This window comes from Fragaria vesca, linkage group LG3 (assembly GCF_000184155.1).
Source record: "Fragaria vesca subsp. vesca linkage group LG3, FraVesHawaii_1.0, whole genome shotgun sequence".
NCBI classification, from domain to species: Eukaryota; Viridiplantae; Streptophyta; class Magnoliopsida; order Rosales; family Rosaceae; genus Fragaria; species Fragaria vesca.
Genome location: NC_020493.1, coordinates 2397206 through 2411578, shown reverse-complemented (window position 1 = coordinate 2411578; position 14373 = coordinate 2397206). Strand labels below are relative to the sequence as shown.

General features: G+C 40.3%; 4 protein-coding genes across 4 annotated transcripts in view; 3 read left to right on the top strand and 1 right to left on the bottom strand.

Moving 5' to 3' along the window:
* LOC101310880 overlaps positions 1-14373 on the bottom strand; it is a 1534871-nt gene that overhangs the window by 1336261 nt on the left and 184237 nt on the right. Inside the window, exon 10 of the mRNA XM_004295332.1 lies at positions 8262-8284. Within this exon, the coding sequence (XP_004295380.1) occupies positions 8262-8284 (23 nt within the window). The remainder of the gene's footprint in view (positions 1-8261; positions 8285-14373) is intronic.
* On the top strand, positions 3748-6559 carry LOC101309803. The gene is made up of 10 exons (XM_004293543.1): positions 3748-3809; positions 4934-5028; positions 5118-5189; positions 5289-5365; positions 5452-5536; positions 5642-5689; positions 5788-5853; positions 5929-6072; positions 6202-6298; positions 6378-6559. The coding sequence occupies exons 1-10, from the start codon at positions 3773-3775 to the stop codon at positions 6509-6511; spliced, it is 855 nt and encodes a 284-aa protein (XP_004293591.1). The 5' UTR covers positions 3748-3772; the 3' UTR covers positions 6512-6559.
* Positions 9448-10929, top strand: LOC101293958 (phospho-N-acetylmuramoyl-pentapeptide-transferase homolog). Its single transcript, XM_004293575.1, has 3 exons — positions 9448-9952; positions 10229-10437; positions 10544-10929. Exons 1-3 carry the CDS (start codon positions 9706-9708, stop codon positions 10724-10726), a joined length of 639 nt encoding a protein of 212 aa, XP_004293623.1. The 5' UTR covers positions 9448-9705; the 3' UTR covers positions 10727-10929.
* On the top strand, positions 11435-13294 carry LOC101314634 (40S ribosomal protein S14-like). The gene is made up of 6 exons (XM_004293560.1): positions 11435-11516; positions 11853-11975; positions 12066-12111; positions 12322-12407; positions 12584-12713; positions 13017-13294. The coding sequence occupies exons 1-6, from the start codon at positions 11514-11516 to the stop codon at positions 13082-13084; spliced, it is 456 nt and encodes a 151-aa protein (XP_004293608.1). The 5' UTR covers positions 11435-11513; the 3' UTR covers positions 13085-13294.

Here is a 14373-nt window from a genome sequence, read left to right as displayed (position 1 = left end):
TTTTTTGCAGGTAGCTGTTGGAACATGGTTTTCATATTGGTTGCATACGACAAATATATCATCACCCTATGGCATGTATATCTTCTTGTAACTATTATTCTGATGGTAACTCACATGTCTATTCTTTTGGTGATGAGTTTACAGAAATTAGGAACTTGTGTTTTAATGCTGCATATCAGTCAGACAGAATAAGATATTTAATAGACATATAGTTGAGCTTAATATAAACTAAATACATGATTTGGCCTAATAGTGATGGCCAATAGATATATTGCATATGTAATTTACATATGGTGAGCTGTATTAGGTTTTAAGCATATGTATTAGAGTGAGAAACAATTTTTAGGAGGCTTTTTGTATAACTGAATTTTCTGGCCTTTTGATTTCTTTCTACTGTTAAATCTACTAGTTTACGAGTACTTTTTATGTAATCAATCTGGTTGATAAGTATGAGAAGCCCTTCTGATCAGTGATCACATCCCAAAATAACCATTGTTGAACTAGGTTTGGACTGATCTTGTTCTTGATGAGTAAGATTGCTGCCATACATGATCTTATATTCACTTGGTCTAACAAGTTCATGGTATGATATTCATTTATTGGGACGTCAGTTGCTACACTTCTGGATCTATGCACTAAATGCTTACTCATGGTACTTTTGTTGAAGTTCTCTCTCCTCTTTCTTCATGCAGGAAAATGTTGGTTCCTCTACCTGCTCCAATAGGCATAGTGTGGCTGGGAAAATTATATCTAATGCTGGCTTCATTCTGTTTTGTTTCTATGGGAAATGGGGTGGACTTGACAGATGGCCTTGATGGGCTGGCTGGAGGATCTGCTGCATTGGCTTTTACAGGAATGTCGATCGCAGTACTTCCAATATGTTCAGGTGAGTGCATTTGTTATTGTGATTTAGTCTAAATGGGGCCATGTACATCGAGGATCAACTGATCGATATTTGGTTTATGATGTGAGTTATATGTGATACAGTGGCCATCAAAATAAGATAGGTTTGTTATTGGTTCTTGTTAGCTGGTCTGGGCATCCAATTCATTGTTGATAATAGTGATGCACTTTTTTTTATAGTTCTTCAGCACTAAATATTGTATGGCCTATGAACAGACCTTGCAATATTTGGAGCGTCAATGGCAGGAGCTTGTGTTGGTTTTCTTTTGCACAACCGATAAAAGGCATCAGTGTTCATTGGTAATACGGGGTCCTTGGCACTTGGTGGAGGGTTAGCTGCAATGGCTTGTTGCACAGGGATGTTCTTCCCATTGTTCATTTCATCCGGCGTCTTTGTCTTGGAAGCCTCATCAGTCATTTTGCAGGTTTGTTATCCATACCATTGAACTTCCACAAACTGTGTTTCTCACTCCCAGGTTTGGTTGAAACTGCAGTTCTCTCTGGACTGATGTTTTTAGTAACATGTAGGTAATGTACTTTAAGACAACCAACCGCTTGCAAGGTGCGGGTCGCCATGGAACTATGTGGACTTAAAGTCATTGAACTTAGATACAAGGACTTTTTTCTCTCTCTAGCTGAGAGCTTTTCTCTCTTCAGTGAGGGCCATCTGCGTCTAAGTGACGCTTTTTCTGTGAGATTCTCACATCCCTATCTCCATTCTCTCTAGTCAATCTTCCACAATGAATCCGTTCCTTTATCAACTTTTTTTCTCCGAATAGATCCTGCGATTTGATTCAGATTGTGTTTCCTATTATTCCCCTCTCCAAATTAGATTTTCCATAATGGCCAGTGATGATGATATTGAGCTGGTGGCTCGCGATGAAGGGGAATCTGAGGTGTTTCACCTCGCTGGGGCTTTGTTAGCTGAACGTCCGCCGCATCCAAATTCAGTTACTGGTGGTCTCAGGCGGGCTTGGAGCTCTTATGGAGAAGAAGATGATGATATCCAAGTGTTTATGGTGAACGATCGTCTCTATTCGATTGTGGTAAAGCAGGAAGAAATTGCGAAGCAAATAGTTAACTCTGGACCTTGGAATATTGATGATCGGTTGATGAATGTGGTTCCATGGCCCAGGGAGTTGGCAATTGAGGATATCGACTTCTCTCCGATACAATTCTGGATTCAGATTCATTTCCTTCCCCTGGGTATGTTGTCGGAGGGGAGTGCTCGTAATATTGGTAGGAAGGTGGGTCGTGTAATTGAGATTGAGGATCCGATTCGAATTCCGAGATCGTTTCTGCGTTTGAAAGTTGTGGTAGATGGGAAGAAACCTCTTTACCCTGGGTTTTGGCATGGTCCTGCTAGAAAGAAGATCCGAGTCAAGTATGAAAAACTCTGTGATTTCTGTTACAGTTGTGGCCGGATTGGACATCCGATGAGATTATGTAAGTGGGACGATGGACCTGCAGATGCTGATGAGTTTTATAATAATGATATGCGGGTCGGTGTGGATCCAAAATTGGATTTCAATGATTTTGCAGCACCGTCTGCGGCGGAGAATGGAGATTTCTGGACGGAGCTAGCTAAGGCGCGCGTGAGAAATGCCCGTATGCTGGCGCGCGTAGATATGAGAGGGAATGGTGATTTCTTGGATCCTGCACTGAATGCTGACTCCGCTAATTACTTTAGTCAGCAGAATCAATCAGAAGCTGGGAATAATTCTGTGTGCCAATCAGGAGTGAGTTCTCTCGCCAAAAAAAAAAAAAAAAATACAGGAGTGAGTTCATTTGCTGATGTGGAAGCTGAGAATTTGGGTCGGGTTAATTCGGAGGGGATTATGGGCCAGGGACAGGTGGGAACAGCGTCCAAGTTGGGCCATAATTCAGATGTATTAAGTGATGATGTGCAGCCTCGTCTGCCAATTCAGGTGGGAACCGACGCCGCCATCGTCGCCGTCCCCACAGCCACCGACTCCACTCCTCCACCGTCTCCGCCTCACGACTCCGATGTCTCCCCCGTCGGATCCCCCGATCGCGCGGCCGCCGAGGTTCAACGCCTGCCGTCCGACGAAGACCCCGATCAAGCCGCCGCCGGCGGTCTCACCGAGGATCTGAAGCAGAAGATTATCAAGCAGGTGAGATCCCTATTATCTCTGGATTTTTTTAATAGCCTTGTGCTGTTTGCTGTGTTATTTTATTATGAACCCTAGAATTGCATTCTATGTGCTAATAGTTCCAGTAGGTTTACAATTTATGAATTTATCAGCAAATTCCAATGTGATGTGGTTCTTCGCTATTGTATTTGATATTTTCGAGGCAACAGAACTGCAAATGAGCATATTAAATCTTTAGTCAAGCACTACATGCTAATCAAGAAGAAATAAAAGGAAGGGTTTGCCAGAGAATGGAAGACACTCTCGAAGATTCAGGAGATGGCGAGAGAAAGGACTGAAGAGACAAAATACAGGCCCAACTTTGCAAGAGGCCCAACTCTCTTTTGTGTGTTTAGAAACAGTAATTAAAAACAGTGTTATTAACAGTGAATTAAGTTGTCTCCACAGTTGACAGAAAATATATATATGGTAAATGTGCATATGGATGTAACTTTGAGGTGAAATCGAAATAGAACAATGTGCGCTGATGCTCAGCTTCTATTATATATCAAGTAGGGCATTGGAACTGTGATGTTAAACAGGTTAAGGTTTGATAGAAAGCTAAGCTGAGGATTTGGTTCGATAATGGTTACTTTTCGTTGACATTTTGGAATTCAGGCTATGTTACTTACGGTTATATGTAACACCTTTCTTTGTTCATGGCTTTGCAGGTGGAATACTACTTTAGTGACGAAAACTTGTCTAACGACAAACACATGTTGAGTTGGATTAAAAAGGACGAAGAAGGCTTTGGTGAGTACTTGGTGTATATGTTTGTCTCAATCGAGTTATCCTGTGACTTATTCTGTTCGACTGTGACTTGCTTTGTACTTCACATTAACTTATAGCTGTCCTGTTCCTTTGCTTTCCATGGAAATGTCCTTTTCCTAATAAGCGATTGAGAAAATGGCAGAAAGTACTTTAGGCATGATATGTAATCCAGTGGCGACTTATGGGATAATGTTTTTCCTCTTGTTTTCAAAGGTAGCAAATCCATTGTTTTATGTGTTACCAATAGCAGTGTGCCCCTTTTTCTGAAGTGTATTTGAAATTTGATTCTGTTTCTAGATTCATATGTTAAATTTTTCTTAGGTGGTATGCAGGGATTGTATATCGGCGCAGTGCTATAATATATGCACTTTGTTCCGAGCGTTCTCTACAAGATCCAATTTCGGGGAAGATGGGCAGTTGTGTTTCATGCAACCTATTGAAATTTTCAACAATCATCATCCTCAAATTTAACCTTTGCTTTCACGTCCCTGGCCAAAAATTTAAGTCTGCACCTGAAGTTTGTCCACATGTAGTTCCTAGTTTTCTCTCTCTCTCTCTCTCTGGGTAATTTATTATCCTTTCTACTGTTGATTACTTAGGAAGTGGACCAAAATGACTATGCAATGACTGCTGACTGATTCTTCCTCTATTCATAGAATTCTTCTCCAAGAGACTTTCTAGATTTTTTACTTTTTTCGGTTTTGCCTTGTTTCTGAATCAGTATAATTATATCTTTTAGACTTCTGTCTCCCTCCATCCAGTCTCTATGCATGTAAGTGTAACATCTTCTGGCTACAACAGCTATTGTGTTTACCCTTTACATTCACTCCTGATCTCCATTTTGTAAATGAAAGATTAAAAGTACATGAGAGGAACATTTTACTTGCTTGAAGAGTCAAATCTGTAATGTGAGGAGTAATAATCTCTATCCTGAAAACTAAGGGTTGCAATGCTTAGAAGTGATGTACAAACATGTTTGCAATTAATTATGTTTAGGACCCATTGACCCATTGATCCTTATAAATCCAACCATTGGTAAAGATATGTATATGGTTATATGTATTTATGTGACAGTTTCCTCTAATCTTTTGCTTATTTTCTTGCAGTTCCTATTTCAGTCATTGCTTCCTACAAGAAAACGAAGAAGCTCGTTCGTAACAACTCGTCGATAGCGGTTGCTTTGAAGGAATCTTCTCTCCTTGTAATATTCTTCTCTTCTTCTCTTGTAAAGTGTTTGTGTTAGTCACATCTGAAATCCTAAATGACAAGTGTAAACTTGCCTTCTCGTAGGTTGTGAGTTCGAATGGGAAGAAGGTGAAACGACTTCATCCTCTACCATCACTTGAAACCAGGGATCCAAAGGTATTCTGGTTGACCTTGATATTCGTTATTATTTTATTGTTACTTTTTAGGAAATCTAACGTGTTATAAAATTATTAACATTTGGTTTGTGTATAGCAGTTCACTGTTTTGGTAGAGAATCTACCAGCTGATCATTCAGTGGAGAACCTTAAGAAAATGTTTAGTGAAGCCGGAAAGTATGCTTTCTTCTCCTCATCCTGCGTTGTTTGATGGTATCTTATTACTGTTTCTACAATTAATGATTGTTTTATTTAATTTTCAGTATAAAAGATATATGCATACTTGACCCAAGTGCCATAGATGCATCAGCAAAAGGCGGGAAGGTTGAGAAGCCAATCAGTAATAAGGTATGGTCCACATCACAATTATCTGGTCTAACGTACTATTGTGTTTTACACGATGGTTGAAATTTTTTTCTGTATATAATTTTAAGCTTTTGTTCTTCTCTGCAGTTGCATGCCCTTATAGAGTATGATACTGTGGAGGCTACTGAGAAAGCTGTAAGTAATTGGCTCTTTTCTCTATCAGTGCATTTGGCTCTATATAGTTGGGTTTTCAGGTTACAGTTGTTGACTTCTTTTCTGTTGGTTTGGATCAGGTTGCTATTTTAAACAACGAGGAAGATTGGAGAAATGGCATGCGGGTGAAGCTTCTAAAGCAGATGGTAATTTTTTTCGTTTCAGTTACTCTCTTTTTTTGGCTGCAAGAGAATTAATGGTGCTCTTATTATATACATCAGAGTAAGTATGGGCAGAGTGCACAGCGCAGACAATCTCGAGGGGGCTTTGATTCTGAGAAGAGTAGCAGTATCCGAACATCTGAAGCAGGGATTGAGGAGACTCATAATGCAAGTGAACATCACAACGGTACACCTGATGAAGAGGTAATCGGAATTGAGTTCTCCTTTGAATATGTATTGGACTTTGAAATTAGTGGAGTTTCCATAGAATTGAAAAGCTTCCTAAACAAAATAGAGATGACTCTAGTATCTGTACTTGTTTCTGCATTGTAGGATGGAGGAGGCCAGTTGCCTAAGGAGAAAACTGGGCACAGGGGTCGAAATCGAGGGCAATCTGGCAGGCAGAAGTATCTTGGCCTCAATGGGTTTGGTATGTTGATCACTTTGAATGAGCTCCTTCCCGTTTTCCTCCTTTTCTAATTCTAAATTGATATCATCTTTCTCTCCAGGCCACGGAACTACTTCGTCTGCTCATCCAATTGAACCTTCAAAGCCACCACCTGGCCCCAGAATGCCTGATGGAACCAGGGGATTCACAACGGGACGAGGCCGGACTCCGGTGTCAGTTGTAGTTGTCTTGTAGACTTGATTGATTCTAGTGACAAAAGATGCACATTGATTTGTTCAATTGGGTTCACTCTTACTGTTGAAAACTAAGTAAATATGAGTAGTAATCATTACCTTGACCTATGATTGCATATGAATTGAGCCACGTAGACTATATACTTATGCTTCATCGATGTTAGGTCTTAGATCAAGACATAACATTGTGGTTAGTAACAGCTAATGCAATTTACACCACTATGATATTTGCTATGTGGCGCCTCGTGGTTTCACGCTCCAAAAGGCGCGTCATGGCCTCAAACAAGAGAGATACTTCTGTGTCTGTGTCACGTGTGCGATCAGCCGACGGTTGTGCGACACGTGTTTTTTTTTTTTCCACACAGCCCCTCTCCGGCGAAGCAATAGAGCCAGAATCTTCACCCCCGCCGGCCGAAACCATCGCCAACCACGACGATCTCCTCTCACAGATCCTCCTCCGTCTCGAAGCCAGGTTCCTCCTCCGCCACAACCCTACGCCTCCCTCTCTCCACCTTCTTCTTCCTCTCCACCTCCTAACGCCTCACCTTCGTCTCCCTCTCCGGATCCCTCTCCTCTCCTCTCGATTCGCTCCCGGAGCTCCGATGAGCCAAGATTCTCCAGAAAAAAGAAGAAAAAACTTCACCGGAGAATTTGTCGGAGCAAAAACACGTGTCGCACAGACACGAGACACGACAGTCGCACAGAAGTATTTCTCCTCAAACAAATATATAAAAAGAGAGAAAATCGTTTACTCCGACTTTATGTTATAAGTGATATGTGCTATGTGCTATGTGGCGCCACGCTCCAAAAGGCGCGTCATGATATATAAAAAGAGAGAAAATCGTTGCGGGACTTTCAAAGTTTTTCTATTTTGCTTTCTCCCTCCGGCCATTCCGCTTGGAGTTGTTTCGGGCAGCTCGAATATCCTTGTCCAGTTTTATTAATGGATTCACCAACCTGTTCTTCGAGATCTATTTCTTCTCTCATTTACACTTTCCTCTCTGAAACTCTCTTCTTCTTTTACTGATTCACCGCCATGGCATCATCTTATTATTCCTTCAATCTCCGCCACCTCTACCCTCTCCAGCTCCCTCGCCCCCACCGCCGCTCCTCATTTCCCTCCGTCGATCGCCTCCGATCCGGTTCCGGATTCCCTCCGGTATGTTCCGGAATCAGTTACGATCTTAAGGTTTGTGAGTTGGCGACCGTTGATTTCTTTCATTCTATGGTTTGGTGAAATTTGTTGAGAGTTTGATAGCTTAATGTAAAAGTCAACTATTTGACTGTAAAAACTATAATCTGTGACAGTCTCGTTTACATTTGTTCGTGATTACTTTTTGTAGTTGATCGGGTTACGAAGCTGTGGACGCCGCTTTGGTCATGGTCCTGTCCACTATGGAGCCTTTGATGTGGTAACCTTTCTCTAACTCACTTCATATTTCTAAAGCTTATTGATTTTGGATTGTTCGTTTTCGGAGAGATCTCGGTATTACATTTGAGAGAGTTAGACTAATGTTATAGTGTTACATGTATTTTTTTTTTTTTTTAAGATTGTAGCAAATAGCAATATTGTTAATTAATTGGTTTAATCTGTAGGATTTTGGTGATTTTTCGCCGGTTGAGGATTGGGGAAATAACCAGGAAGAGACTGCAAACTACATGAGTTTTTCGAGTGATGGTGACGATAGTGATGCCGAGTATGTAGTTTCTCCTCAGTCTGATGTTGATTTGCCTGCTATTACTAAGCCAACTGATGATGCTCTAACTGTTAGTGCTTATCGGCTTGCAATGCTCGGGCGCCAGCGGAAGAGACACAGGCAAGTGTACCCACATTTGGATTTTACATAATACTCGAAGAATGCAACAATGCTTCCATTGTATCTGTAATGGTCTTGACTATTCCGTGTCAATGTACCTAGAACGTTTAGATGTCATTGGCCCTCAGCAAAGAAATCTGAGAAATTAGTGAGATCTTCCTTAGTTTGATGGTCTTTTACAATATGTTTGCAGGATCAGACAAGGAGTACTACTCAACGCAGGACTGATAATGTTCTTACTAGTGGTACTTCTATATGTGGATTGGTGTGCTTGGCGCATTGTTAAACTACCTTTGGCACCCTTCCACTTGACTTGCCCGTTCGTTATATCAGCCGCTTTAGCCTCTTGTGCGGGATATGTTTGTGTTCCACTGCTCTATAGCTTGAAGATTCATCAAATTATCAGAAAAGAAGGTTATGTAAGGCACTCCTTGAAGAAAAGAACTCCCACAATGGGTGGATTGTTCTTTGTACCAGTTGGTGTTACTGTTGCAAGGTTCACTGCCGGTTTTTCTTCTGTTGAAGTAGCAGGAGCAGCTACAGCAACTCTTGCTTTTTCTGCTATTGGATTACTTGATGATATCATTTGCTTGATCAAGAATCATAATAGTGGTCTATCTGCATGGATTAAAATCATTTTGGAGGTGAACATTCTACTATCTTTTTTTTCTTTTTTTCTCAAATACTATCTAGGAGTTGCATCTAACAACCTTGTGAGTAACAATATTTCTCTTTTTTGGCTATTTTTTGCAGGTAGCTGTTGGAACATGGTTTTCATATTGGTTGCATACGACAAATATATCATCACCCTATGGCATGTATATCTTCTTGTAACTATTATTCTGATGGTAACTCACATGTCTATTCTTTTGGTGATGAGTTTACAGAAATTAGGAACTTGTGTTTAAATGCTGCATACCAGTCAGACAAAATAAGATATTTAATAGGCATATAGTTGAGCTTAATATAAACTAAATACATGATTTGGCCTAATAGTGATCGCCAATAGATATATTGCATATGTAATTTACATATGGTGAGCTGTATTCGGTTTTAAGCATATGTTCATAACTAGAGTGAGAAACAATTTTTAGGAGGCTTTTTGTAGAACTGAATTTTCTGGCCTTTTGATTTCTTTCTACTGTTAGATCTACTAGTTTACGAGTACTTTTTATGTAATCGATCTGGTTGATAAGTATGAGAAGCCCTTCTGATCAGTGATCACATCCCAAAATAATCATTGTTGAACTAGGTTTGGACTGATTTTGTTCTTAATGAGTAAGATTGCTGCCATACATAATCTTATATTCACTTGGTTCACAGTATGATATTCATTTATTGGGACGTCAATTGCTACACTTCTGGATCTATGCACTAAATGCTTACTCATGGTACTTTTGTTGAAGTTCTCTCTCCTCTTTCGTCATGCAGGAAAATGTTGGTTCCTCTACCTGCTCCAATAGGCATAGTGTGGCTGGGAAAATTATATCTAATGCTGGCTTCATTCTGTTTTGTTTCTATGGGAAATGGGGTGGACTTAACTGATGGCCTTGATGGGCTGGCTGGAGGATCTGCTGCATTGGCTTTTATAGGAATGTCAATCGCAGTACTTCCAATATGTTCAGGTGAGTGCATTTGTTATTGTGATTTAGTTTAAATGGGGCCATGTACATCAAGGATCAACTGATCGACATTTGGTTTATGATGTGACTTATATGTGATACAGTGGCCATCAATTCACTTTTTTTTACAAGGGATGTAGAACTGTATTAGATTTGACCAACATAGGTTTGTTATTGGTTCTTGTTATCTGGTCTGGGCGTCCAATTCATAGTTGATAATAGTAATGCACTTTTTTTTTATAGTTCTTCAGCACTAAATATTGTATGGCATATGAACAGACCTTGCAATATTTGGAGCGTCAATGGCAGGAGCTTGTGTTGGTTTTCTTTTGCACAACAGATACAAGGCATCAGTGTTCATGGGTAATACTGGGTCCTTGGCACTTGGTGGAGGGTTAGCTGCAATGGCTTGTTGCACAGGGATGTTCTTCCCATTGTTCATTTCATCCGGCGTCTTTGTCTTGGAAGCCTCATCAGTTATTTTGCAGGTTTGTTATCCATACCATTGAACTTCCACAAACTGTGTGTTTCTCACTCCCAGATTTGGTTGAAACTGCAGTTCTCTCTGGACTGATGTTTTAGTAAAACATGTAGGTAATGTACTTTAAGACAACCAAGCACTTGCAAGGTGCGGGTCGCCGGCTCTTCCGAATGGCACCATTTCATCATCACCTTGAACTATGTGGACTTAAAGAACCGGTCATTGTTGGTGGTGCCTATATTATATCGTCCACATTGTCGTTAGCTGCTGCCTATATCGGTCTGATATCTGCTTAGCATCAGGATGACTTTGGTTATTACCATTCTTTGTAGTTAGGCTCACTAAAATTATTAGTTATCGTGTTCTTCTCCACTTTCTGTAAGGTCGGTTATTTATACTTACAAAACATTGCTGAGAAAAATAGAGTATACACGTTGAAAGTGAAACCCTGTAGTCCTGTACTTCCATATCTGATATAACACGGAACACATTACCTTTGAGCTTTTGATTGCAAAGATAGCCAACGACTTTGTTTACTTGACCTCATGGTTTTCCTCTCATTGTTGAAATGTATGAACGCTCCCCATGCACAATTATAATACAGCGTTTGATTCTCAACTCAAACGCTAATTTGAGAGGTTTTCGGTTTGTGCGTTTACTGTGGAGAGATACACTGTGAATCTTGGTCCCAACACCAAAGTAACTGATAAACAGAAACTGACAACAGGCTCATATGAATCTATGTCGACATCACCCGTTAGTTTGGTTAAGAGAAATCCAAAAGGGATTCAAAATTATTTGGAAGAAATGATGTTCAAAATTTATTTACATTGACAATAGAAGGAAAAAAAAAACAAAAAAGGGAAAGGTAAATAGTCAGAAACTAAAAGTGTAAAATTACAATATTTCAGAAATCGAAGGGCATTCCTGTAACTCCAACACTTCACGAAACCCTAAAGCGCTAGCTGGCTCATATAAAATCCAAGTAGACACGCCCCGCTTCAGTCCTCCGCTTTAGGGTTTTACAGAATACCAAAACCGCCAGGAGCTTCCTACAACCTCCAATAGCACCGTCGCGCAACCATGGTAAGCAAATCTCCCATCCCAATCAACCCGAGTCTGTTTCACTAGCCATAGTTGCTCGATTTCAGATCCAGAAGCCTTATTTTTGTTTCTCTGTTCATATTGAGATTTGATTTGTCCTTGAAATCTGTGTGCTATTGGTTTTAATCGGACGAGTTTTCAATTCAGATTACTGAACAATTTGACAGATAATAGTGTGCTAGGGTGTAAATCAGGTTCTTGAATGTGTAAAAATAGTTGTTAATATTAGGGTAGTAGGTTGTGGTATAGATACTGTTATAGGTAATGTCGAAAGGAGGTAGTTCTTGTGATTGATTTGTTTTTGAATGTGTGTTACAGTCGAAGCATAAGAAGACTAGGGAGCCAAAGGAAGAGAATGTCACTCTTGGCCCTGCAGTCAGAGATGGAGAGCATGTCTTTGGGGTTGCCCACATTTTTGCCTCGTTTAATGACACATTCATTGTAAGCTGAAATTATCTTTCTCTACCAGTTCTGCTTCTTTTCAGCGTTATGAATTTGGTTTTTAATCTTTGGCTTTTGTTGGTTTTGTAGCATGTGACTGATCTCTCTGGAAGGGAAACTTTGGTCCGCATCACTGGTAAGCATTTCATTCAAGTTCTTGTGCATATCTTCTGAATGTAGTTTACAATCTGTGTCAACTTGTATAAGGCAGTGCTTTTTATTGCTGCATTGCATTTGTTTCTGTGTTTAAAGCACTGGAGTGAGACTGGTTCTTTCTGGTTGATTACTTTTACAAGATGCTTTTCAAAATGTTTCAGTTTATCATTTCTGATTTTTGTAAATACAGGTGGTATGAAGGTGAAGGCCGACAGGGATGAGTCTTCGCCATACGCTGCTATGCTTGCAGCACAGGATGTTTCTACAAGATGCAAGGTCTTGATCTGTTTGCAATTTGTTCTTTCCTTTTAATATTTGTTTGGGATCTGTTAGTAATTGTGGATTTCTTTAACTATTTCCTAAGAGATGGATATTGATGTGTGTATATATGTATATAAGGTGTGAGTTTCTCTTTCTTTTTCTTCCCTTAATTTGAAGATTTGGTACTGTAGGAGTTGGGCATTACTGCTCTTCATATTAAGCTGCGAGCAACTGGTGGCAACAAAACTAAGACACCTGGCCCTGGTGCTCAGTCAGCACTCCGTGCTCTGGCTCGTTCTGGAATGAGAATTGGTCGTATAGGTAAATTAAATTTAAGCATTTTGATACTTAATTTATACCTGTCTGTTGTATACCCATTGTTAAAACACTTTTAAGCAGAGCATGCATGTTAGTGAAAAATATTGAATTCATATTTTGAACCTACAGATATTCGTGAGATAATTTTACCTTGTGTCTAAAACCATGTTTTTTTTAGCGGTGGTTAACCGTGTTAGTTAATGCTTAGACCATGGGATTCTCTGCTCATAGGATTTGAATTTGTTGATGTTTGATATTGCAGTTGTAGACTTGGGTTAATTTGATGTTTTTCATCTTATGTTTCAGAGGATGTGACTCCAATTCCTACTGATAGCACTCGTAGAAAGGGTGGTAGAAGAGGACGAAGACTGTGAGCTTGCAGTTCATTTCTGGGAACGACTGTTTGTGTCATGCAGTTGGATTATGAGACTCTTAAACTAGCGTTTCTTTGCTGCTTTTGAACTGATACTTCCTGAATATGTTTTGCAAGAGATTATATTCAGTTTCTTTATGAAGAGATGTGGGATTCCTATTGAAGTTTTGCTTCACTATCAATATTATGTGCTTCCTGACTTTTGCACTTGATATGCTTCTCCGACTTTTTTCATGATGAGGATTGTAAATCAATATCAAAGAAAGCAATTGGAAATTATTATGGAACCATACAAGCATGTAATAGTTGGGAAATGAGCAAAATTGATGGATGTGGATAAACCCATGTTCTAACAACCAGCAATGGTGACTAAAAAATTTAAACGATCATCAAACCATTAGCCGAGTGTTGATTTTCATTTGCTTTCACTAGAAATGTGGATTGATTTGGCCGTCTAGTCGAATAAACACTCTGAAGACCACCGGAGAGAAAATCCAGTTCAATGTCATCTCCCTCCTATTCTTCATCTCTTCTCTCTTCTCTGTTGCTTATTATGTTGCACGGACACTTCACACCCCCGGAGTATCCAACACGGCGACACGTCTCTGACACGGCCTGACACGTTGACCGATACGCCACCTCAGCCTCCAACACGCCATGTCATCAATGTTTAATATATATATAGGATTTTTCTCAGCTGCGGACGTCCGCACCGCTTTATGGTGCAGATTTTCCTCCGTTCGCCACTGTACGGCGCCGGCGAGGGCGCGCTTCTACCCCAGCGGACTCCAGCAGCGTCCCCGACCACTTTCCCTCCCCGGCGAGTCCGTCGAATTCTAGTTTTCCGACGAGATCACCCAAAACTTCAAATAAAATCAATCTCACCGGTAAACTGGAATTTGGCGGACTCGCCGGGGAGGAAAAGTGGTCGGGGACGCTGTTGGAGTCCGTTGGGGTGGAGGCACGCCGTCACCGGCGCCGTCCGGTGGCGAACAGAGGGACGTTCGCACTTTAAGCCGAGTGCGGACGTCCACTTTGGAACTTTTCTGTGTATATATATATATATACAGGGCCCTTCTACTAAGGGATTCCCTTTTTTGACATATATGAGGGATCAAGCATTAGACCTACTTTTCAATCACATTTTTCAATCTTAACCGTTCAGTTTTTAGGTCCTAATATGTAGATCACTTCTGCAAAATTTCATCCAAATTGTGATCGTTAAGGTGTTCAAAACTGCGAATTAAAATTATAGGCATGAACGGTTCAGGTTTGGCAGATTTGATCCAT